General features: G+C 37.1%; 5 protein-coding genes across 6 annotated transcripts; 2 read left to right on the forward strand and 3 right to left on the reverse strand.

Moving 5' to 3' along the window:
• Positions 1–1,122: 1,122 nt before the first annotated feature.
• On the forward strand, positions 1,123–1,932 carry LOC129795906 (COMM domain-containing protein 3). The gene is made up of 2 exons (XM_055837455.1): positions 1,123–1,366; positions 1,433–1,932. Exons 1-2 carry the CDS (start codon positions 1,225–1,227, stop codon positions 1,909–1,911), a joined length of 621 nt encoding a protein of 206 aa, XP_055693430.1. The 5' UTR covers positions 1,123–1,224; the 3' UTR covers positions 1,912–1,932.
• LOC129795831 (fatty acid synthase-like) lies at positions 1,914–14,867 on the reverse strand. Its single transcript, XM_055837323.1, has 9 exons — positions 13,991–14,867; positions 10,183–11,543; positions 9,043–9,709; positions 8,748–8,977; positions 8,491–8,681; positions 6,239–8,365; positions 5,181–5,530; positions 3,938–4,964; positions 1,914–2,674 (listed from the first exon to the last, which is right to left on the reverse strand). The coding sequence occupies exons 1-9, from the start codon at positions 14,446–14,448 to the stop codon at positions 2,024–2,026; spliced, it is 7,062 nt and encodes a 2,353-aa protein (XP_055693298.1). The 5' UTR covers positions 14,449–14,867; the 3' UTR covers positions 1,914–2,023.
• Positions 14,868–14,982: 115 nt separating this feature from the next.
• On the reverse strand, positions 14,983–18,645 carry LOC129795874 (prolyl 3-hydroxylase 1-like). 2 transcript variants are annotated; one of them, XM_055837395.1, is made up of 3 exons: positions 18,508–18,645; positions 15,966–17,321; positions 14,983–15,133 (listed from the first exon to the last, which is right to left on the reverse strand). In XM_055837395.1, the coding sequence occupies exons 2-3, from the start codon at positions 17,115–17,117 to the stop codon at positions 15,011–15,013; spliced, it is 1,275 nt and encodes a 424-aa protein (XP_055693370.1). In that variant the 5' UTR covers positions 17,118–17,321; positions 18,508–18,645; the 3' UTR covers positions 14,983–15,010. The 2 variants fall into 2 exon arrangements, with proteins under 2 accessions (XP_055693370.1, XP_055693369.1); XM_055837394.1 differs by having other exon boundaries at positions 18,309–18,645.
• A 96-nt stretch (positions 18,646–18,741) lies between these two features.
• LOC129795897 (immediate early response gene 5-like protein) lies at positions 18,742–21,909 on the reverse strand. Its single transcript, XM_055837440.1, has one exon. It carries the CDS (start codon positions 20,109–20,111, stop codon positions 19,254–19,256), a length of 858 nt encoding a protein of 285 aa, XP_055693415.1. The 5' UTR covers positions 20,112–21,909; the 3' UTR covers positions 18,742–19,253.
• LOC129795901 (trypsin-2-like) lies at positions 21,728–23,712 on the forward strand. Its single transcript, XM_055837448.1, has 5 exons — positions 21,728–21,769; positions 22,316–22,659; positions 22,720–23,129; positions 23,199–23,299; positions 23,383–23,712. The coding sequence occupies exons 2-5, from the start codon at positions 22,617–22,619 to the stop codon at positions 23,612–23,614; spliced, it is 786 nt and encodes a 261-aa protein (XP_055693423.1). The 5' UTR covers positions 21,728–21,769; positions 22,316–22,616; the 3' UTR covers positions 23,615–23,712.
• Positions 23,713–25,402: the final 1,690 nt, after the last annotated feature.

Raw genomic sequence — 25,402 nt, forward strand, 5'->3', positions numbered from 1 at the left:
TTCTTTTTTGTGTTTTTTAGACCTTTAAGACTGCTTGAAAAATTTAATGCCAAATTTTAAATCCTTGGGCTTATCCTTTGAATCACTAAAGAGTAATCGTTAGAATTTATTTTAACATTTATGTGAAATTTTCTTTTTTTACACGATGTAATAAAAAGTCATGTAATTTTATAACCCGGCAAGAGCTAAAGTAAAATATTAGCTGAAATCTTTTTACAAATTCATTGAAAACTAATTTTAAATTCTTAACGATATGGTTCCCATTTTGTTCATTATCTGCAAAATTTTTAATATCTCGTAATAAACGGAATTATAGTCTTCTGGTTTATAATGTTCCGTAGAGTTAGGTACGGGTTTTTGAAAGGTTTAGTGAAACTTTTTCCTGGTTTCTTAATGTTCTGTGGATTTAGTCTCGAATATAAAACGTTCTGAAAAACATTTTGAAGTAACTTATGTTCTGTGAAGCTAATTTTTATAATTTTTTTACGATCTGTCAAATTTTTTCCGTGGTTTCTTATGTTCCGTAGATCTAGTTTCGCATTTAAGTCGTTCTGTCTTTTTTATATTTTCTTATGGTCTATGGAACTAATTTCACATTTAGTTGAGTTTAGCAAAACATTTTACTCATTTACCTATGTTCTGTGTATCTAGTTTCTGATTCAAAATGTTCTGCGAAACATTTTATGATTTCTCGTGTTCCATAGAATTAGTTAAGATTTTCACGTTTTTCAATTTTTTAAGAAAAGTTTGAGGTTGAACGAAATCTTTTTTTCTTGTCTGATTATTGGTTCAATTTCGGATTTTTTTGTTCTATTTTTTGTATTTTTAATAATCCGTAAAATATTTAGTAAAAATCACTTTTGTACCAGCCGGGAAGACTTTTTTACAGCACTCAGACATTTTTTACACGGAGTGTAAATTAGTGTTGTACTACGGACGGCCGGACGGACGGACGGCCGGCCGGAAAAAAAATTTTTTGGCGCATACGTTTTTTGGAATGTGGGGACCCTAATTCGTGCTCATCCCAAGTTTGAGCCCGATCTGACGACTTTCGATTTTGCTCGGTACACAAAAGCTGTGTCTGAAAGAAACACAGCTAAAATCATACCCCAGTTTGTGTAAATTTTCACTACGCGTAATAAATTAATCATTCAAGTGGTGTGAGCCAAATGCGGCGGAGAAGCTTCAAAAAGCTGAGACGACAAGACAAAATAAATTCTTTTGATGGAAAAAGATTCTGGGGATTGTGAGAGAGACCCTATTAAATTATCCCCAGTGGTTATCAAGGGGATCCAGTCCTTGAGAGATGTTTCAGACAATGAGGTAGCTCACAGGATCATTGAGAAGAGCTTCCGGAGGGTTGTTGGTGAGTTTCCTGGATGCTTTATAGAGATTTTTCATTACTAAATGGTCTTGTTTTTTGCAATTTTAGGGGATGAAGATGATAGAAGAGTTGCAGAAGATGCTCCTGATGCATCAGTGGAAGCTTCAGTAGCTTTAATTGAATACGCTTTGGTGAGTCTTGTGGTGATTGCGGCTAAAAACAACCTCACCAGCAATGAATTGAGGCATTTGGTGAATCATCACGGTGCCGGGGAGTCCCTATCTGGCCAAATAGCCCGGAAATATGAATTATCCCTGCCTGATCTACTCGCCAAACTCTCAACGTACGGCTACACGGAGCCCTTTGTTGCTGATGCCAACTGGAAGATGTCCTGTAGCATTCAATCGCACACATCACTAAACACTCACGGAGAGTTGCTCTACAAGATATCCCTGGAGGATGTTGACAGCACATTGGGCAGTACAAAATCAATAGCTAACTTCACGTGCAACACAGAGGAACTACAGGCACTCATTGCAAAACTAAAGGACATTGAGAGGCATTGTGATAAAATTGGAAAGCAATAAAATACAAGATGCGCGATTTTATTCAAGAAAGAAAACCCTGCCCCTAAAAAAAGAGAATTTGTTAAAGAAAAAAAAATCCACCCTCCCCGTAAATTTCTTACCCCCTCCCCATTTAGATATCCATGTAGTCCTCAAAGTCTCGATTTGCCTTTAGGCGTGGATCGAATTCATTGATAATCTTCATGAGACTCCTATTCCGCAGCATTGTTGCATGATCCCCATCAATGAATCTTAGTTGGAACTTCCCCTTTGTCAGCTTAGCCATCCCGTAGTCTCGTTCAATGTCCACTACGGAGACATCTGTGGGACGTACGAGGGTGATAGGCGTGGAAATTGGTGCAATTTTACCTGTTCCATTGAGAATGTGGCGTATTCCTTGGTGCAGGAAGTCCGCAATGTACCGGATGTACACATCTGTGTACACATACTGATTCCTACACACATCCACGAGCTTCTCAACGCGTTCCCGCCAACTCAGTACATCACACTTGGGCCACAATTCCCGTGGATTCTCATCCGGAAAGACAATTCGGAGAACATTCCGCACAATGAGAACCTCAACATCTTCATCGGTGTACTCATCTTCAAGTTGATCAGTGAGGAGTTGCCGGAAGAAGTCCGGAGCACCATCAATTAGGAGAATTTGCCCAGGAATCCCATCGGCTTCCAGCAGAGTAGCCAACTCAAGGGTCAAGTACACTCCGAAGGAGTAGCTGACGAGGTAGAAGGCTTCTGATGTCTTCAAGGCATCTCTTTTGATGTCCTGTTTAATTAAACAAGAAATCAAGAACTTTCTGGGAAGCATTTGAATTGAGCCAACAAATGCTCAATTATGATTGAATCAATCATATTGCTCTAGAATTGATTAATCGTTGAGAAATAGAGTCAAATCATGTGGATTAATTAATTGCTCTTTATTGATCATGGATTGACCAATCCCAGGTCAAATCTGATTGCTCAATAAGTGACTGTGTGGACTTACATTAACTCAATATTAACACTATCAATTTTGAGTCAATTTTAACTCAATCTTTTTTAGATAATTGATTGATAAATTGTTTACAAAATATTCTTCATCAATATATTATTGGTTAATTAATGTTCAATCATCATTGATCAATCACAATTTCAGTTTTTTTCTAATTCTGAGTCGTTTTCAATGACCAAGAAATCTTTTAAATTTCAAGAATTTCTACTGAAAATTTCCACGATTTCAAGGATTTCATGGCTGTTGAATACAACGGATTATTTTATTAAAAGCAAAATCCACAGAAATACTTTTTTTTAACCAAGAGGTGCATCTCAATTTTCATTCTATCTCTTCGCTGGTTTTAACTGATTGATCCCGAATTGAGCAATTATTGTTTATCATTCAACTTGATCAACGATTGAGCAATTATTGTCTATCAATCTGATTAATCAACGATTGAGCAATTAGGTTCGTCAATTAGATTGATTAACAATTGAACAATTATTGTCTCTTAACTAATTTGATCAATAATTCAGCAAATATTGTCTCTCAATCAAATTGATCAATAATTCAGCAATTATTATGCTTGAATTAAATTGATCAATAATTGAAAAATTATTGTCTATCAATCTGACTAATTAACGATTGAGCAATTATTGTCTTTCTCAAGTAGAATCTGACGGAATGTTTTAAGTTTTTGGTTTTCTAGGAAAATTCCTTCCGATTGCGTCAGCCAAGGGATTCATGTCTTTCATTCAAATTGATCAATAATTCAGCAATTATTGACTGTCAATTAGATTGATCAACAATTGAACAATTCTTGTTTTTCAATCAAATTGATCAATAATTGAACAATTCTTGTTTTTCAATCAAATTGATCAATAATTGAACAATTCTTGTTTTTCAATCAAATTGATCAATAATTGAACAACTCTTGTCAATCAATCAAATTAATGTGTAATTGATAATCTATGCAATCCCACATTGACTAAATGTTGAGTCAATCTTTACTGAATTTTCATTGAAAAAAAATTAAGGAAAATCTTTCATCATTACCGGATAGATTGCCTTGGCGAGTTCAGGAATGCTCAACAACCCAATGTCTTCGGTAATGTGCAGGGAGAACACCGGAAGAGCAATGTTGAGACTGAGATAGGCTAAATCAGTTTCAAGTATCTCCACAAGTCCCGGAATGAAGACAACGCATGATTTGTACTCTGTACTCCTGTCCCTACTGGGAATTCGCGTAATTCTCCGCTCAGTCGTTGAATTTACGTCCATAAGATGTTGAAGGAGCATCTCCAACCCTCGGGGTTTTGTATCATTGGCCAGGATGAGGTGTCCCTCATTTTCGCGCGCTCTCTCGCGTTCAATTGCAAGAAGTTGCCGGCATGTGAGTGTCTGGAAATTGAGCGTTGTGAAGGACAAATCGAAATCTTTGAGGATTTGACGTTTAAGATTGAGAATCATATCATAATTGTACGCTAGACTCCGCACGGGAACGTCGAGGCATTTAATTTCCGTAATATCCATTCCACGTTTCACCGTGTCGAGAATATTCAATTCTCTCGGACTCATCTTGTCCAGTATTGTGTGCTTGAGGATGGTTTCGCGTGAGAAGAGAAGCTTATCAATTTCCGCAAGACATGAGAAGGTTTTCTGCTTGAGAACACCTGCTGGGGGATTTTTTCCCTCAAGCGAACCCCAATGAATTACTTTCCCCGGTAGTCCGTGCTCACAACGCTCCTCGGTGATTTTCTCAATGGCCGATATTGTCATCTCTGCCCGACACAGCTCAATCTCCGCCCCATCTTGCGATCTACGCACAAAGATGACAAAATAGAGGAGATTTTGACAGAATTTCCGAGATAATTCATCAAAATTCTTCACTGGATGAACACTTATTTCCGCCTCTGTGCCGTCAAAGTAGTCATCTCTGTCGTACTCCCTGCACAGGGATGCATTGAAGATCCCAGCCACGGGACCCAATTTTCCAGCTAATTCAATCAATTCCAAGCATTCACTTCTTGTGCCTTGATTTTCTAATTTGTAGAGAATTTGTACGCCATAGCTTTGCCACAGTCTGTGGGAAAGAATTTTATAGGAAAAAAAATGAAAAATTAAAATGTTTTCCGTTAAATTTTAAATTTTGCATTTTTTCTGATCTTAGCGCTACTTGTGGGGATCTTATGAAGTTTCAATGATCTAAAAATTCTCATTTTTCCTCTCAAAATCTCACATTTTGCACCAAAAACTAAACCAAAAAAAAACTATTCAGGATCAAAAATGAAATCCTTACCTCATGCGGTAGAGTTGATAGTTTGTTAGATTCCCTCCATGGGATGTTAGGACCAACTTCATAGCGCCCCGAATGACCAACCAATCGGCAAATTCAAATCCAAACCCATCGAGTCCACAGAAGATAATGTAGGAACTCCCTTCGTTGGCACTGAAGCGTGGCGAGATGGTAATTGGGAGGCTAACTTTGGATGTTTCTCTCTCCCTGACCTTCAAAAGGACCTTCCCCATGCGACTGTTGCCCATGTAAAAATCAAATGCCTCATTTACGTTGTTTGCTTTGAAAATTGTCGATGAAATTGGTTGAACGATACCCCTTTCAATATCCTGCTGCATTAGTTTAATGATGTCCTGTAAAAAAGGATTTTTTTTTATTTTATAATTCTGTTGGGGATTTAAAATTTAAATTATGCCGTTAATTTAATACTTGGCAAGACGAATCTAATGGCACAGAACAGGTAAATTGAGATGAAGTTTGATCCTTAAAACAGTTGGATGTGCTTCCCGGAAAGTGCTATTAATGGCTGGAGCTTGTGTAGCCATCCCGCTCATTGCATCAGGATGTTTCTAAGAGATCTGAGGAACTTTCTTTTCAACACCCAGCTGATCCTTTATTTAATTTTTGGGTCAAAATCTGTCCATTTAGGAAGTCCCTTTTTCAATTACGTGAAGTATTTTTAAAGATTCCAATTTTGACACAAAGATGTAATCAAGGATCAGCCAGGTGTTGAAAAGAAAGTTCCTCAGATCCCTTAGAAACATCTTAATGCAATGAGAAGGTTGCCTGCACAACTTTCAGCCACTTATGGTACTTTCCGGGAACACATCAAATCTTTCCGGGAAGAAAAGTTAATTCAAATAGTGAACAAACTTCAAGTTTCTCCTTGAAACATTCTTTTCTAATCTTAAGTACAAAATTCAATTAAACTCTTTCTTGATTCTTGGGACGGGATGGGCTTTCCGGGACTTTTGTATGAAGGTCCAAGCCTTTGATTTCTAGAATTTATTTCAGCCAAGGATTTTCTCTTGAATAAATTTTTAAAAAAAAATCTTCCTCACCTCTCGATCTTCGTAGTCATCCCTGAAGATTCCATCAATTTCCACAGCTTGAAAATCAATTTCCCCAAGGAAGAAACCCATACCGAGTCCCTTGTCCTCAACCATATCCAATTTTCCAATTTGAAGGAATTTCCCCGTAAGTCCTAGACATCTCAAGGATGCTGTGAATTTATCCCCTGTGAGTGTATTAAGGACACAATGTACACCAGAGTTATTTGTTTTATGCTTTATCATGCTTTCAAAGCTAATATCTGAGCACCATCCAATGTGATCTTCGGGGAAATTGGGGAAAATATTTTGGAGGAATTCCTTCTTTGGCTGCGAATCCACAGTTGCAAAAACTTCCAACCCGTAGGCTTGAGCTACGGTTATTGCTGCAATTCCCACTTCATCGGTGGCTGCATGAATGAGGATGGATTTTTTCACCTTTATATTGATCCTCGAGAAGAATGCCGTGTAGACGGTGAGATAGGCCATTGGGACGGTGGCTGCTTCCTCGAGTGTCCATTGCTGTGGGATGGGGAATGTGAAGTGTTCATCGGCATGAATTTGTGTTGCCATTGCACCATGATGTACCACACCCATCCAACGTTTTCCATTCTCATCAATCCCAACAAATTCCGATCCCAAAACCATTCCAGTCTCATGTCGGGGTAATTTCATCTCTTCCACTGGGTACTCTCCCTTGAGAATCTCCCTGTCGCGCACATTAAGGCCACAGTACATCACCTTAATCATCCTCTTTCCCGGACACGTGTCCCCAACATTTCCCATAGTCCACTTTAGTTCTGCATTTGGAGCAATGAATTCAACAAAACTCGCCTTGGACGTTGCTTCCTGGTTTACTTTCTCAATGAGTTTCAACTGCCGGAAACTTCCCCATCTTCCATCGCTGTAGACATTCGTTGCCAGTGATAGTTTCACCTGTTTCCTGTACGTTGAATCCCCAAACTTTCGATCCTCAATTGAGAAGCAACTAATTGTCTGATGAGGAATTTTCTTGCGCAGCATATTCACGAGTCCTGTGATGCCAAAATTGGAATCACGCGGTGATACCAATGTCACCTGGCCATGTTTTGCCGAATCATGCACCTTGTGTAACCAATCTTCATCCAAATTCCCCGTAACTTCCAGCACTGTTGTATTGGGGAGAATCTTCCGGGAAGATTTCCTCCAGACAACGAGAGTTTCGCATTCAGTTGGAAAATAGAGGATCATACTGAGCTCCGATGGGGGAATAATTGTTTTCACATCGAAGCACTTTTCCTCACGCGAAATGAGATAACCCCCATCAACTAGGCACCTCAGGGCATCCTCGAGAAAACCCCCAGCGTGGAAGCAACGTTTCCCAATGATAATGCTGCATTTCTGCATTGAGGACAACTTCCCAGCTTCCACGTGAACCCCACGAATTGTGAGTGGGCGTGCAGAGAGGAAGACAAGCAGCCCCGAAACATTGGGTAAATCATTTACAGCTGCAGCAAAATGCGAGAGAATCTCATTGGATCCCTCGCATGCGTCAACTTCGACAATTTTCAATTTCCCCCGAATGGAACTATCGAGGAAGCTCTGAACACACACACGGGCAGCATTGAGAGTGGACATTTCCGGTGTTGGAAGATGTGGGATGAATTTGGTGTATTCCGACACAGCCACCCCTTCATGTTGGCTCTTTCGCAGCATCTTCATTCTCACATCGGCCACCTCAATCCCATCCCCCGTAATCACCTTCAGTGCCTTGGAAACTTTCACATTGATCTTCCCCGCATTCTCATTGACAGCTTTGAGGAAGTCTTGAGGCCTAATTCGGATACTCTTAATGAACTTCGGTACAAGCAAATCCCTGGTGTCTTGGCCAATGGTGAAAATTTGCAAAAGACTCTCAAATGCAGCTGTCCAGTTATTCCGGAACATCACCTTCCCCTCACTTCCGTCACTTCTACCCTCGGAAACAAGTTGAAATGTTTCTCGGTATTGATACCCACGAAGGTAGAGCTCCCTATAGAATTCTTTTTTTTGCAGAATAGGGAAGTCCAAGTTGGATTCTTCCGGGAAATCTATGAGAGTTGTCTCTGGTTCGAGACTCTTTATATACCCGGAAACTAAAGGTGTATTGGCATCGCAAACCTTTTTATTCCGGGAAAAGAATATTGTAAAAATAAATAAATTTTATATAATAAATTTTTTAAACTTTTTTTAATTTCAAGGATTTCTTGGTAGCTGAATAAGACCCATTATTTCAATAAACTTACCTGAAAATATCCCGTTCCCTGCTGTATGAGAATAAGAAGATTCCTCTCTGATTCAGTGCTCAAGTTTAAGTCTTCATGGAATCTTAAATCGGAGAATTCAACATCAGTGTCGTAGAAGAAACCCTCGTTGATGAGGGAGAATGTTTCCCAAATGGAGAAAATGAATCCCATTGAAGGGAATAAGAGTTTCCCTAAAAAAAATAAAGGATTTTTCAGGCAAAAGATTACAAAAGATCCTTTAAGAGAAGAATCCTTACCATCAATAACGTGATGAGAAATAAAGGAAAATTCAGGAAGTTCCGGATTAACTTTCACAAAGCGTCGTCCTGATTTGAAACCATACTCATAGCTAAATGGTGGAACATACCAATCTGTTGTGTGATCCCAATGAATATGTGGTGCAATCATTGGGGTACCACGTGACACGGGGAATTCAACAGGAGGATAGAGATTCTGCATGCGGAAATCAATTCCATTCATGAAAATTCTAAGAGGAAGAAATAAATTTCAGTAAGAACCAGAAAACCAACTTTGGAGCTTTTTTAAACTCACTTTCCAAGTGCTGAGAGGAAGAACAGAGCATTATCGCGATTCCCACGCTGTGTTAGTGGAATATGAATTGCTTGAGTTTTAGACTTCTTAATGATGGCCTGAAGAAGCCCATGGGGAGCAATTTCAATTGTAACCGCATTATTGGGAATCATGGCGAATGTATCCTCAAATAGTACTGGATTGAGGAGATTATTTGTATGGTAGCGAGCTGAACTGTACTGATTCGCCTCAATTTCCCACTGCGATTGTGGCACACTCGTACTCAACCACTTTGACGACCTCTTCTTCGGCTCCTTGATCACCTCTGTGAGCAATTCTAGCAATTTTGGTCCCATATCGGCAATATAGCGCGAATGGTAGGCAATATTTGAGCAGGGAACTTCCTTTGCAAATATCCCCTGCTTCTTGAGCTCCTCAACGAAGGTCTCAACGGATTTTGCCGGACCGGAAATAGTGGAAGAGATTGAGCTATTGCGGCAGGCTACTTCAATATCCGCTGGCAGGAGATTGCGGACTTTCTTATAGCTCAACCCAACGGCTGCCATTGAACCAAAGATTTTTTCTGTTTCCACACTCACTTTGCCACGTGAATAGGCTGCCAAGATCATTTCTTCAGCTGTGAAACATCCATCCGCATAGGCACAGCCTAGTTCTCCCACGGAATGGCCTAGTAAGAATTTATTTAATTCATTTCCGCCGTTAATTAACTGTTAAAATTTAAAATTTGAGGTTATCCCGCGGATTTTAGAAATTAAAATGAAACTTTTCTAGCTTGAAACATTAAAGAAACATGATTAGATGTCACTAAAATCAACCCAGGATGTTGATAAAAAGGATACGAGGCGATTAGGAAGAAAAAATAATAGGTATAATACAAGGAAGAAGGAGCTGAAAATCGCAAAATAGAACATAATAGTTATTCGTAGTTTCTCAATGGAAAAAATGTTGGAGAAAGCCCCAATTTCTCGTGCATTACTAAGATAAAAACTGAAAACTGAAAAAGTGTTGTCACAGAAATTTTGGTCCTTTGAGCCGGATGAAATTCTCCAATCTTACTAATTTTTAGGCATAATTTGGTAATAAACATGAAGGAGTGATATGAAAACTACTCGTAAGGAACACAAAAAACAGAATATTTACCAATAATAACATCCGGTTGCATATCAAGAGCCCTGAGGACGTCAACAATGGCAATTTGAATGGCGGCAATTCCAACAAATGAATGCAGAATATTATCGTAGATTGTTGGATCGTCTGATGTGAGCAAATGAATGAGATCCAAATTTTTAGGACGCAAAACCTCATGACAAAACTCAATGGACTTCCTGAAGATGGGAATACTCATCATGGAGCTCCCCATCTGTGTCCACTGACTTCCCATGCCGCTGAAAACCCACACAACTGGTCTTTTAATGCCTGGAAAATGTTGAGCTTCACGGCTGAGAGATACAGCATTTCCACCATCGGCACCCTTCTGAAACACCCCATAGCCACGGAAGATGTTATTCGAGGCTGTCTCCACTTGTGTTTCATGCACAAGTGCCACAAATTCCGCATCAAGTGGTTGAGAGCACATATAGTCAAAAATCTCATTGACCCCATCTTCTGTTCTTCCAGACCACGTGATGACACGCGGAAGATCATCATCCGGTATACCTTTGTTCACTTTATCCTTTGCCACACTCTCAAGGAGAACATGAGAATTCCCTCCTGTGAAGCTCATTGCTTGCACCGCCATGAGATTCTTCCCGCTAATTGTCTCAGGTTCTGTAACCACCTGCATACGCCCTTCGGTGATGGCCTTAAATGCCGGATGGGGTGTGGTTAAATTCATATTTGGCGGTATAGAATTATTCTCCATTGCAATGATAATCTTTGCAATGCCCGAAATTCCACCACATGGTTGTGAATTGCCAATGTTCGACTTGACACATCCAATCTTAAGGGGTGTCTTTCTACCAGGTGTCATCACCTCATCGAGTGCATCAATTTCCACTGTATCATACTTGAGGGTTCCCTCACAGTGTGTTTCCACGTAGTCCACCTCAGTGGGACTTAGATTAATTTCCCGATAGAATTGCTGCAAAAGTTTCACCTGCTGCTCCTTGCTGGGTTGTGTAATGTCACCCTCAACATACCCAGAATGGGAGACTTTTGAATGTACTACCTTTGCGTAGATCCTCTTTGCATCCTTCGCCTTCTGCAAGAGGATACAGCATGTGACTTCACTATGTGTGGAGCCATTGACGTCCTTGTCAAAAGTTCTCGTGATGCCATCCGGTGAGAGAGTACCCATTTGGGCGTACTGGGCTGTAATGTAGGGATGCAGGATGACATTCGAACCACCCACAATGGCAGCATCGCATTGTCCATTCCTTATTGCTGAATATGCCACATCTAGGGTAGTTAGGGTAGCACTTGAGAGAGTATCGAGGTGCATTGATGGTCCTTGGAGGCCAAACGAATAGGAAATTCTATTGGCCAACATGGCGCGATTGCATCTGATGGGGAAAAAATATGAGTTGAAACAAAAGCCCGAATTCCGTCTATTCTGAGCCAATTAAATGTATAGATAAGTTTAAAGGGGATCTAGAGAGTTAGTTTGTGTATTTTACATATTCAAGTAATTCTATTTTCACCTCTTTTGCACTTTTTTTAATATTTATAGCATGTGACGACCCTTTCATTGTATATTTCACTTTTTGAAATACATTTTAACTCAATTTTAAAGAAAATTGCGGATGCGTCATTACTAACTTTACCCTAAATATCATAATTGTTTCTTCTTGTGTTAAATTCTTAAAATTCACCATCGCGATTACTATAGACGCTTTACGAAAGATGAGGGCGCTGTTTGTTCGTTTTATCACAACTGTAAAATTTTATAGCAACGTACGATTTATTTTGAAAATTAAATTCTCACCCAGTAATAGCAAAACCTCCACCGACGAGTTTATCAATGTAAAATATTTTATCCATATCCAGGTAAGATGATGCAACAATAACTGCCGTCCTTGTACCCCGGAGACCAGACGGATGAATTCCAGCATCTAGAATTGCCTCGTAGGCACATTCAATCATAAATCTCACAGCTATATCCATTAAATCAGCCTGTTTGTAGTGAACCCCAAAGAAGGTTGCATCGAATTTTCGCGAATCCCTCGATCTTCCCAACTTTTCAGGAAATTCCGGATAAATGCTCTTCCATAGAGATTCAGTATCAGTTAGAAGATCTTTTTTCTCATACAAATTCTTTGCAAATTCCCGCAAATTTCGTGTTTTGGGAAATTGCCCTGATATACCGGAAATCACAATTTCATCTTCAGGAGAATTTGCACGACTCCTCATGGATAAATCCATCGGTTCCTTCGGCGACACAATTTTATCCATTTTTTGGTAAAGAAAAAACACACACAAAACCCCCCAAAATCTTCTAATCACTTAAGATTAACACAAAACCCCACAAAACTTAAGCACAACGACTGAAAGACGAATCCCCCGCGAAACTAAAGACAATTTGGGCAATGCTGCCCTTTTTATATGCTCTCAGTAGCATTAGGAAAAATTTAGAATTCCATCACTTTTGAACCCAAATAAGTATTTCCGGAATATAAAATAAGTTTAAATTCTATTTCATAGCCACAGTTGGATATTGAATAATTTTCAATTGTTTATCGGTAGTTCAGAATAATTATTTAAAACTATTTACTTAGGTGCATATACGCACTTTCGTCAAAACAAACGACTGTTTGAATAAATTCTTTAAATGAATATTTTAAGAAGTTTAAGATTTCTTGGTGTATTATGTAAAAAAATACATTAAAAATTTTATAAATCTTTAAAATTGAATAATTTTTTAGGTTTTAGCCAAGACACAATTTGTGCTATAAAAAAGGACGTCAAAGATTTATTGAATTTTAAGAGTGGGTTCTTGAAAACCTTTAATATAGGCTATTGAAATAATAAAATCCTAATCGATTCCACAATATTATAGACAAGATTTATGTAAAGAATGCAAAAAATGGAGGACACGAATTTCTAACCTTAATCTTTGAGCATAAATTTCTATAATTGTAAAGAAAACGTTTTTCCACATTTTCTTTAGACGAACTCCTGGACGAACTTCTTGAAGCAATTTTTTGAAGTTACCTACACATAGATGTAGAATTTATCAAGATAAGTTGGATAGATTGTATTCTATGGCGGTTTAAAAAAAGAGTCAAATTAGCCGAGATTATCAGTTTTGTCCTCCAGTGTTAAAAAGTCATAAGCTCTTATTTTTTTGAATTTCGACATTCGTGATTGCATTTTAAACAACATTTTATATTAATTTATTGTGAGAAAGCGTCAAATTCACTATTATGTCTAAGGTGCCATAAAGTATTTTTCGCCATAATTGCAACACGTTATAAGGGGTTTCATTAGAATTTCCAAAAGAATCAGTTCTGAATTGATTTTTTTTTGCATTTTTGCTTCAACTTTCTGAATTGCTTTCGCATCGATAGTGTAAAATTAACATACGTATTGCAAGAATTTCATATTCTTGGGATGTGTCTATGGTGCCATAATACTATAAATTTTTTGGTAATAATTAGGTTTCTTTTAAGGAATATTTTAAAGAATCAAGATTTCTTTTTATTGAATTTTTCCATCATTTTAGATTAAAAATTTGTCATGTGTCTAGGGTGCCATAAAAATTTTCTTTTGCAATATAAAAAACTCCGGAGGAAAATTAACCGAATTAAATGATAAACCAACGTCATATCTCTTTTAAAAGAAAGAAAAATGACCCCAACAAGGTTAATTAAATACCATTCTCCACTCAATTACTTATTAGAAATTCTAATTAAATTCCAACTAAACTGAATTAATACAAATTTACATTTTTGGATTTTTGACTGAGGGAATACATTATGTTTCCAATTATGTTGGAGACTTTATTACTCACCCCGTAATGGCAAAACCTCCACCGACGATTTTATCAATGTAAAATATTTTATCCATATCCAAGAAGGTTGATCCAATGAAAACTCCCGTTCGGCTACCACGGAACATTGATGGATGAATACCAGCATCTAGGATTGTCTCGTAGGCACATTCGAGAATGAATCTCAGGGATGGATCCATTAAATGGGCTTGTTTGTAGTGAACCCCAAAGAAGGTTGCATCGAATTTTCGGACATTGCTCGTCTGTCCAAACTTTTCGGGCATTTCGGGGAAGAGCTCCTTCCACAGGGACTCTATATCCTCGAGAAGTTCCGCCTTTTCGTACAAATTCTTTGCAAATTCATTCATACTATCTGAATTTGGGAATTGTCCAGCTATTCCTGATATCACAATTTCATCCCCTGGATCCAGAGCACAACACCTCGCGTTGAGATCGGAAGATTCCTTACTGAGAACCATTTTTTCTACGTTTTATCCCCAATCTCTTACACTCCCATAAAAAAAAAGTTTCTTAGTCCACTAAAAATCACTCAACCACTCCCTATATATTTAACACTTTTACACCCCTTTGTGTCTTACAAATCCGAAAGAAAGTGAACAACTGAGGTTGATTTTTGCAAGACGTTCCCTTTATATAATCCATTTCTTTGCACAAATTTTGCATATATTCAAATAATTCTGCAAAAAGTTCCTGAGCGGAGCGTAGCATATTTACAAAAAAAGAACTTATTGCATTTCATTAATTTTCTTCCCATCTAATTATTCAATAAAGCCACGCAATTGAACCCCATTTTCATTGAATTCCAATAGGCACCTAATATAATTTTTTTTTCAATAATTTTTCCATTGAAAATGTTGTTTTGACTACGTATGCCAGTAGAAAACTTATGAACTGTGTCGTTAACTCCGTGGAGACATGTGGCGGGTAAAAAAAGAATTATTCAAATTCTCAAATGGGGTAAGTAAACTCAACAAGGAGACTCCGCATTGGAATGACTTTTTTGCAATTAAATCAATTTAATCAGATATTTTGCGTTTTTTCGTCTTTGGTATTTATCTCCACAACACTTTTTGCAAATTCTTCATTGATGAACTGCATTAGACTTTTCTCATAGCGTGCTCTTTGGTAGTACTCGAGGGCTTCCTATTTATGAGAAATTAATTGGATAAAAATATAATTAATAATTTAAATTGACTTAATAATTTTGCGAGCAAGAATTTTTTTAAATTTTCAACCCTTCAGAAGCCAAGACTTTGAAAATTTTGGGGGTCTCTTTAAAGTGTTGGTGGATTGGACACATTTTGAATGTTTTCATTTTTATTGAATATTTTCTTAACCATTTCGTGTTCTTTGGATCTCACCGTGACCCAAACGATTTAATGATTTCAATTATTTATTGATTTATAACGATTTTTATTGCTTTTTTAAAGTTATAAATCTGTTGAAATTACGTAAATAAAGCGTGTCCTTTGGCTTTATTTTATTTTTTAGCTAAGAAATTCCGTCTAAGAACATTCATAATAAATAAATATTGTGATCGTAAGGAAAAAAACATCAAAAACAAATGTTTCAATGTTTCACGCGGTGATGAAACATTGTTTTCCGCTTTTTCAGGATCTACTGAATTGGCTTTAATCGAGTAAAAACCAAATGAAAGGTGACACATCAACGGGGATTTAGCTAGAGAATAATATTGAATTTCATTTGTAACTGTGAACAATGTATTAAATGTAAAATTTTGACATGTTGTTTCGTCAAACTTTTGTCAAACGTAGGTCAAATATTGATCAATAAAATATTTATCAAAACTGAGCCCAAACTTTGCTAGACTACCCTTTAATTAAGCTCAATGTTTTGTCTTTTTAAGTTAGAAAAAATGTTCTCCATCTAAAAAACAATTCTGAGGTCACAGCCAGACCCTCCAACCTGGCTTCTGAATGGTTAAAAATATGCACATCAGAGCACAAAAACTCACATTTCTCTCAATGAAGAATTCTTCTTTGGCTTCTGGATGATTCCTGTAGAAGTTGAGATTCTCTTGCATCATTTGGTTGTCCGGGAAGAACATTAAATAGGTCACGGTGCATTTTATGGCTTCCTCAATGTTACCCACATTGAAGTATGCAAACTGCAGGTATTCGTAGTGACTTGGAAGAACATCCGGATACTTTTGCGTTCCCACAATGCTCATGTCTATCGTGCAATTCTTCTTGCAACGCAGGCTATATGTGAAATGGTTGGCAGTTGATGTGATAAAGTCCGGATACCATCCCTGATTGAAGGAACCCTCGCAGAAGGCCCTGCACATGTTTTCCTCTCTGAGGAACATCTTCAGTGACATCTCCAGTTGCTCAATTGACTCCATCCATCGTGATTCTCTGTACAAATCCATTCCCTTCTGGTAGAATGCAACAAATTTCTTTGCTTCCTCATCCTTTAGGAAATCCACATGGAATTCCGGGAGTGTTGTGTAGTACTTTAGATTGCTGAGGCTCAATTTGTGCTCTGGGAACATGGCGAGGACTGTTGCTGCAGCTGCTACAGCCTTCTCGATCTCATTATTCTTGTAGTGGCACAACTGGAGGTACTCATAGGGTTTCCTGCTGTGAAAAATTTCCCGGAAAGCATCATTTACTTCGAAGAATCTATACTTTTTCGGGAGATCCCGAAAGAGGCATTTCTTCAGGCAGAGTGTCTTCCGCACAATCCAATCGAAAAAATGAAGATTCTCCGGATTTTCCTCATAGAGCGGCTTCCCATCGTTAGTCTCGTAGACACAACCAATGCGACATGTTGCCACCACATTGGCGTAATCACGATACTCCATAATGGCTTTCTCAAAGAAGTACGAACATATTGAATAATCATTCTGGAGATATGCTGTATTCCCCACAAGATAGTAATCCACAAATGTTCCCTGATCATCCCCAACATCTCCACTTTCTGCAGCATCCGGAGGATCTTTTTCACGAACCTTTCCCGGCTTTTCCGGTACTTTCAGGAAAACCTCCTGCAGCACATAGTCCAATCGATTGGTGATGGAATTGCCCGAATTCCTCCCAAAGGCTGAATTTATGTACAACATAGAAATCACAGTGATGCCTACAAAAACGATTGATGTCCTCATGTTGTTTGTGGCAGGAGGAAAATTACAATTTTCACGGGAAATTCATGAGATTTCTTACTTAAATTTTCACAGAAAATTCACTTGAAAAATGTGCTGGGGAAGTTTATCAAAATGTGACTTCTTGACAAAAGTCTGTGTGGGCAATTGGACTCCACAAGATCATTTTTTTCTCTCTTCCTTCATGCATGATCCTCCAGAGTCGAACTACACAAAAAAAGTACATTTCTATTTGATTTATGTTCTTTCAGAAAAATTGCAAGAAAATCTTGTCTCGCAATTCTTGAATTTCTATGAATTTAACGATTTTTTTTAGTTGAAATGAGATTATTTAGCTGAGACACTTTTCATGCTATAAAAATTGGAAAAATTATGCTTAATTTATTTTTTTTGGAATCTGCTCGACTTTATTGAATGCTTTATCCAGGAAAAGCATTCATTCATTTTATTTCAGTGAGAATTGTTTTAAAAAATTGTTTATCAATATTTTTGTTTTGAAAAAATGACGCCATCTTTAAAAATATCTACTTGATCGATTTTGAAGAAAAAATTTATTATAAATCATCTTCAAAGAACAAAGAAAGTTTAAACAATAATTTTGTTTGAATTTAATTTTTTTTTCTATAAGTAATTGAGCAATTATAAAAAATCCTAACCTTCAGATATCTCAGATAGGCATAATCTAAAAATTCCTGGTGGATTCGAAAACATTGAACAAGAAATGTAATTTCTGAAAGCTTTCCTTTCAATCTGTCAACAATTTCTAGAAGTAAGTAGAAATGCTTTTAAAGAAACCTCGTAGTACAATAGGTAGAGAACTGAGCTTCTATGCATAAAGTCTTCGGTTCAAGTACAGACGATGTACTTTTTTTTCTAAGCTTTATGATTTTTTTATTTGCTATTTATGTTATAAAATAGGTATCAGAACATATTTTAGAGCAATAGAAATACATCAATACTCCCAAAAGAGTATCCCTCCTTTTAGTAAACATTTTTAAAGCCCTTCTGCTAATTGTTTTAACGTTTTATGCCTAAACTATTAATCTATTCTGTTAACCAGTTCATTGAATCAATTGAATCATTCATTCATCGACTATAACTGATCAAAGTTCTCTGAATAGAATTTTTTTTTTTTTACAAGAAAATGACTAAAGCCCGAGATTCCCATTGATAGTTGAATCGAAAAATGCTCACCGGGAGAAACATTGTCGCGTGCCTCACGTACTTCCAGCAACCCAATTAATCATCTCTGTACCCATAAATAAAATACAAAAATCCCTTCCACCAATTTTGTGGGATGATGCAATGCATGTTCCATCATTGAGACGGTCACAAACTCCGCGCAATAGACTCCCCCCTAGACCTTCTAATCCACCTCTGTTCACTCACATACTTGCTGTAAAAAGCATAAGCCTGTGTTTGTGATGATTTCCCGAATAGTTCATCTCTGTGTATTAAAAAAACTGCAACAGGGTATTCCATAAAGCACATCGATATGGTTTCCAGTTGATTTTTACACCTATCCTCTCATCTGCCTTTGCGTTACTTTCTCTCTGGCGCGCGTTACTTTTATGCAATCACCCCAAAATCATCTGCAAGAAAAAACCACAAAATTGAAAGACACGAATTATAGAAAATACATTTTTTTTATTCTTGCTTTCACAAATTTTGTCTCACAAAACATTTACACAAGAATTCTTTTTTTTTCTGCCTAATTTGTGTGTGTGCATTTTATATTAATTCTAAAAAGAGACAATTAATTTATTTTTTCATTTAAAAAAAGCCCTCTGTTGCAAGTTTTCTTGAGACATTGGACAACATTACTATTTTATGTTTCTCTTTTTTTGTATACCTACAATATTGTATATATATATTTATGTATATATAATTTAAATACAATGAGACTTTCTCACACATTCACAATTGTTTCTATATCTCATGTGGCAAAGTTGTTTCTCCCCCCTCTGGAGTAACTCCTAAAACAGAGTTCAACATTACAAGATTCTTGTAGCACAATTCTCCCCACATTTCGCGCCAAAATGTAGATCCATTTCTTGCCGCGAAATCATCATCTAATACCGCTCTGGTGCTAACGGTATATCCCATTGAAATTAGAATCTCGCGAATGAGCAGCCTTCTTCATGCCGTCATCGCAACACTCGATGTATTTGTGGCATTCTTTGTGCAAAATGTGTGCAAATCCGCTGTTGCTGGGGACACCACAGGTGATTGCCTTGTGAGACTACCAAAACTAAAGATGGATACAAGTGATGTTATTCGACTTATTTCCATGGGTTCCCCCACTGCACTTTGTTCCCCTTCATCATCATCCAAAAATGACGGTGTTGACGTACTTTCCGCCTCTGGGGTCGTACATGACGTCGACAAATCCACATTTTTTTCCTCGCTACGGCACACTTTTTTCGGTAGAATGGACAAGACGGCTTCTTCTGTTTCCCACTCAGCTATATCACGTCTCCTTTTGGGATTATCGCGGATTTTAATGTGATTATCGAGGTCATAGTATGTTAGTTCAATTGGTGCCTCATTCTCTTTGTCATCAACATCATCATTGGGTGTTCCATCATCCTCCTCGGTGGCACATGTCCTTTCGGTGTCCTCTTCTGCATCCTCATCATCATCCTCGTGCTCCTCATCGGCATCATCATCCCTTTCCATCATTTCCCCATCACGTCGTATAATTAGTTGATGTTGCTCCTTGTAGCTACGACATAGTGCTTCCTGTTGTTCACAGAAGTAGCGATTACGCATTTGTGCTGCCGCCGCTGAAATGGCCGCTGCTGCCGCCGCCGCCTGCTCATGGGGGTAATGTCCGTGTACCATGTGATACGCCTCCTCCATGAATATTATTCGCGCCTTCTGCAGTACTGTAGCCACTAACAGGTTCTTATGCAGTGAAATACCACCGCGTTCCATACGCGACTGAGCAATCTTACTCAGCGATATCCCAATCAATCTTTGTGCTTCGGCTGCCATGGTATTACCCGCCAGAATTGTTCTTTCGTTCACTTAATCTGTTTTCGTTGAAATTCTTCTGTTTTTCTTTTTTTCTCAGGACGATCCTTTCGTCAGGAATCTCAGATTTTTTGTTTAAAAAATCTTAGTTTTGTTTATACTTTAAGGAATCTAAATCTTCCTGTATTTGTTTTAGCTTCTCTAAATGCACCTTCTCCTTATTTTTTTCCTTTATAAATTAATTTAAATTGTTAATTAAATATCCTTTTACACTGCAATCCAAATGCAAACTGATCCAATGTGATGTAATTCCAATTTTTTCTTGTTCTTCCAACTTATTGATTTTATCGCTTTACCCAACTTAGTTGTGAATCACAAATTTTTCCTCCAAAGTATATCCAGGCATTACATAAAATTTCTCGGAGTATGTGTATTTGAGCAATCACACTGCTCTTCGTCACTTTTTTTTTCGTTGGTAAATGCTTCTCTATTCGAGGACGTCAACGCGATAAGAATGAGTCAGAGGAAAATTTTCAGTCTCTCACACACTTGCATATCTCTCGAGTTTTTTTTTGAGCAGCACCGTCGTCTTTAAAAAAAAATTTATAAATATAATCCTCCGAAGAAAATGACTAAGTTGGCGTATATTTCACACAAGAACACAAAAAAATATTGTCTACGTGTTTGGTGATAATTTCTCAATAACACAACGTTGAACAATGAAGCCTTCTTTTTCACTCCTATTGTATTTCTCGGTGCACCTTGACTTGTCACTCCTTCAAGTCTCTATATGAATTTATTTTGCATTTCACTTGCTCCACATCAAAGTCACCATCTGGAGTTTTTTTTTTTTAAATACGTTTGTATTTGGTTGTATACGTCTTCAATTGGGTGATCCAAAAAATATGTCCATTGATCTCTTTTCCACCTTTTTTTGTTGGTACGTCGCCCCTTCACATATAAAGTCCTCACTCTATTTTTATTCCTTTTCCCGCCACTTTATATTATTCTCTTTCATGCGCACTCTCATCTGTCCACCACTCACTGCTGGTGTGTAATTGTGCTGCTTTACTCCTTATTCCTTCTTATGTACTTCCTTTGTCTCTTTTCCTGACGCCACATATATAGTTTCCACCTCCGCTCACACTTTTTTTTTCTCTTCTATCTTTGACTCTCTGTGCAACTTCCACCACGATTATTTCTTTACTCTACTCTGTCCAAAAAAAAATCCACGACAATCTATTGTAGGTTGTGTGAAAATGTTTTCTTATTCAAAGATGAAAAAAACTTTTCACAAATACACAAACATCAGCAACGGTTCAATTGATGTTGAAGACATTAAAAAAAAACTCATAAGAAGGTGCCTCTCAAATCCAAACTCGATACATCATCCAATTCCTCAAGAGTATAGTTGGACTGTCTCACTTATTCCTCTCTCCCTCTTCTTTTCTCTCACTCTACTCCATTCAGCATTACACTAATTCGCACTACAATTGCTGCTGCTTCTTCCCTCTCTTTCACTCACTATATATCTATACATATAGTATAGACACAATATCTATATATATATAAATGTATGTATGTTGATTAATATTGCGCGCGGAATTACAGTGAGCTGTGTTAAAACCAAAGAGAGTCTCAAGTCGTTAACCGCTGAAACTGGATTGAGACTTCTGCCCGTGAGTGGCCCCTACTTATAAACTTTGCATCAATCTTTCTCCCTCTTCACTTGACGTCACGGCCTACATACTTTACGAAATATCTCTCTCACTCTCCAATACACTTAATATTCACATTCATGTGAACTCTTCGCTATATTCATTGTGATTATGATGAAGAAGAAGAAGAAATATCTTGCTTGTGTATGATTGTGAAGGTTTATCGTTGATGTGATTCATAAATAAACCATCATCGTATTACCTTTTACAACTTTTTTTTATTGTTTATTATTTTTTGTTCATTGATATTTCTTCATTAGGATAAATGTAGTTAATATGATAATTTTGGGGAAATTCCAGAAATTATGCCAAATTTTCTTTCAAATATTTACTTTGCATGAAGGATAATTTTAAAATCTTCTGGGGCATTAGAATATGTAGTATTTTAAAATTAATTTTCGCAATAAAATTTTACACGACATTTCGAGAGTTTTTCTCTCTCTTCATCAGGCACAAAATATGTTTTATTAATTTTTGTAGTTATGTAACGTTGCTTTATATTTTTAGAGTCTTCACGTGGAAAAGGTATCAACTGTTCATGCTCCAATTAATTTTGTAACTTATCTCAAAGAAATATGTATATAAAATAAAAAGCAAGCTAATACATATACAGATGTCTTGACAATTGTTTTTTTTTTCATGTAAAAATGGTGCAATAAATTCATTATATGCCACCAACTTTGATAAGAATTTCTTCAAAAATAATAAAAAGTACAGCGCGATATAACTGGGGAGGAATGACTTTAAAAGGCCAGAAGTTTTTGAGAACTCCTTGTAGTTGGTTCTTAAAGACTACACAGGCTACATAATGAAAGTGATCGTACTGAGTTTATTCTTTGCTGTTGTATCAGGTAAGAAGGCAAGTTCTTAGTGAAGATTGTCTTCTAGTTCTAATTAAAGAATTCTTTCAGCATCTGCTGCTAATTTTGAAGGCAGGATCTACAATGGAGTTAAAACCGTTAACGGAGAGTTTCCCTACGTCTTGTCTGTTGCGTTTTTTGGATCTCATGTGTGCGCTGCCACATCATTAACCAATACGTGGGTTCTTACAGCTGCACAATGCATATTTCCAGGTTTACCATCTAGTATTGGCCTATACGGTGGCAGTGTTGATTTAAATCCAAATGCAGGATATTTCATTAATGCAGTAAGACTTTTAACTCATCCGGAATATGAGAGTGGTATAAATCCATATGAGTACGATGCTGGGTTAATTGAAGTTGCTCCCAACTCGTATTTAGTGAACTTTATAGCATTGCCTAGTAGTGGAATACCTGCAACTGGGATAGAAGCTACTTCAGTCGGTTGGGGAGTTACTTCAGTAAGTTCTTTCTTATTCACAAGGATTCCCGGATTTTAAAGTTTCTCGTAAACTCTCTAACTTTTCTAGGAACTTGATCTTACCTTTTCTTATACACTTCGTAAAGGGAACTTTCAAGTAATAAGCAAAAATACGTGCAGACTTTATTACGGTGATTATATTACCGATAAGTATGTTTTTTTTATTATGTACTAATACTTTTATAAGAAAAATATACTTTTCCTTTTGACTAATGACTCGTTGCTAATTTCAGCATGATCTGTGCACAGTCTTATCAATATACTATGTGCCCAGGCGATAGTGGAGGACCTCTAATACTAACAAGTACCTCTAACAATCCCATCCAATACGGTATTATGTCCTTTAGTTATCCTATTTGTGGCAATATCGGTTATCCTGGTGTTTATACCCTGACAAGTGCTCCCAGAATCTTCAACTGGATCAACGAAACTACTAATGGTAACGTTGTTGTCATAAACCCGTGAGAGGTCATTTAAGAGATAAAACGTTGTAGTTATTGGAGTAAGTTCAAGGAGTTAAGATTAACTAGAGCTTGAATTAAGAAGATCAATAAAAAAAGTATGTATTCAATGAATATCAAATTGTTTTTAATACGATTTTGTAGTCTTTGGGGGAAATTTACCAGTAAGACAGCCTTAAGATTTAGGCTTTCTTAAAAAAAAAAATATTAAGATTTCTTTTATTTCCTTAAGGGGGAAAAGTGAAAAAATGTCAAAAATTGTGAACAAAAGTCACATTTTTCCACTTTTCTTAGCCCCAGAATGGAAATTCGAAATTCTGGTACATCAAAGTCTGCATTGGTGTTTCCTCTTCCATTTGATTTTTACCCCATCAAAATCCATCCAGTAGATCCTGAGAAAAACCTCCCTTTGTGTTTTAGAGTAGTTCTTTGCAAGTCAGAAAATCTCAAGATGGCGAAAAGTGATTTTTTTACTTTTCAAAAATTAGGCTACAAATGTTAGAAGTTTAAGAAAAACCCCAAAAAATGAAAACATTGAAAATGTGTCAATTCCAACAGCTTTTCTAAGAGACTTAACTTTTCTTAAGTCAGGCTAAATTGGGCTAAGTGCGTATCAGTGCTCAATAAGGCAGAAGAAAATCTTTCCAAAAATTGTCCTTTTTTCTTTTTAAATGAAAAGGAATTTTTCCATTCGTAGAGGGACGACCGTGGGTGATGAATGGGATTTTTTAAAAAACGGATTTTCGATCTTACGCTCGGCTAATTAATTTTTATTTCTGGCCAACGTTTCGGACTATTTTAGTCCTTCCTCAGGGCAATCAATGGACAAAATTAACCATGTCAAGAAATAATCAAAAATCACTACATCCACAACACAACTTTCTCTATCTCCTATCATTGGTGGCCAATCTGTAGGAATTTTTCCTTTACAAGTTCATTTTCCCTCGAGAATTCTGATAGAGGATACAAAAAATTTTTAATAGAAAAAAACTTCTTGGAAAATTTTCTCCTTTTATTGATTTCCCCCCCCATTTCACATGAATAATTTACTTCTCAATAAATGGTTGATCCAATTCAATCATGATGAACTTTGACTTTTTCTTCCCCTCTGGCTCAATAGCTATAACTGTGACCCCGCGTGTGCATTTTCACATTTTCCATGTATGTTTGTATGTATCAGTCACATTGAAACTCCATCGCGGAGACAAAACATCGTTAATATCGCGAGAGAGCGAGAGAAGTTAAACATACATATGTAGATATGTAGGTATAATAAAAAAATAATCAATTGGTGGAAGAAAAAAAAAGACAACAGAGTTGTACTTTTTTTTTTTTCTTTTTTTAAATGTTTCAGTGTTCCCTTCTGCACCTCAAACGGAGGAGGGATGTGTGTACTCAAGGAGATGGAAGAATTGATTGTGCGCCACACAGAGTCAATATAATCGCATTCTTCACCTCTCTCTCTGCGCCCACATTGTCCCCTTAGGCCACAATGATATACATATAAAATGCGCGTCTCACTCTCCGCATCACCCACATCCGACAAATCATTACATACCTATGTATCTACGTATAGTTATAATAATTGAAATGCAACATATGGAGGAATTGTGTGAATGAGTGAGAAAGACTCTGTCCTATATGGAACTATAATTGTCATTATATATACGTACAGTTTTGCTCTCTATTCCATACAATTCATTCCCCAACTTCCCCCCGCCAGGTCCCCTCCAGCAAAACGTATAGCAATTTATCAAGTAAAATATACTTTGGGCTAAAAGGAAAGAAAATC

The sequence above is a fragment of the Lutzomyia longipalpis genome, chromosome 4 (genome assembly GCF_024334085.1).
Source record: "Lutzomyia longipalpis isolate SR_M1_2022 chromosome 4, ASM2433408v1".
Taxonomy (NCBI): Eukaryota; Metazoa; Arthropoda; class Insecta; order Diptera; family Psychodidae; genus Lutzomyia; species Lutzomyia longipalpis.

Coding starts and splice junctions, on each gene's coding strand:
- LOC129795906 (XM_055837455.1), top strand. CDS start 1,225: ATGGAAAAAGATTCTGGGGATTGTGAGAGAGACCCTATTAAATTATCC. Junction 1,367..1,432: donor GAGCTTCCGGAGGGTTGTTG/GTGAGTTTCCTG, acceptor TTGCAATTTTAG/GGGATGAAGATGATAGAAGA.
- LOC129795831 (XM_055837323.1), bottom strand. CDS start 14,448: ATGGTTCTCAGTAAGGAATCTTCCGATCTCAACGCGAGGTGTTGTGCT. Junction 8,366..8,490: donor AGGGAACGGGATATTTTCAG/GTAAGTTTATTG, acceptor CGGAATAAAAAG/GTTTGCGATGCCAATACACC. Junction 4,965..5,180: donor TATCAACTCTACCGCATGAG/GTAAGGATTTCA, acceptor TCTTTCCCACAG/ACTGTGGCAAAGCTATGGCG.
- LOC129795874 (XM_055837395.1), bottom strand. CDS start 17,117: ATGAGGACATCAATCGTTTTTGTAGGCATCACTGTGATTTCTATGTTG. Junction 15,134..15,965: donor AATTCTTCATTGAGAGAAAT/GTGAGTTTTTGT, acceptor TCTCATAAATAG/GAAGCCCTCGAGTACTACCA.
- LOC129795897 (XM_055837440.1), bottom strand. CDS start 20,111: ATGGCAGCCGAAGCACAAAGATTGATTGGGATATCGCTGAGTAAGATT.
- LOC129795901 (XM_055837448.1), top strand. CDS start 22,617: ATGAAAGTGATCGTACTGAGTTTATTCTTTGCTGTTGTATCAG. Junction 22,660..22,719: donor ATTCTTTGCTGTTGTATCAG/GTAAGAAGGCAA, acceptor GAATTCTTTCAG/CATCTGCTGCTAATTTTGAA. Junction 23,300..23,382: donor GGTGATTATATTACCGATAA/GTATGTTTTTTT, acceptor TGCTAATTTCAG/CATGATCTGTGCACAGTCTT.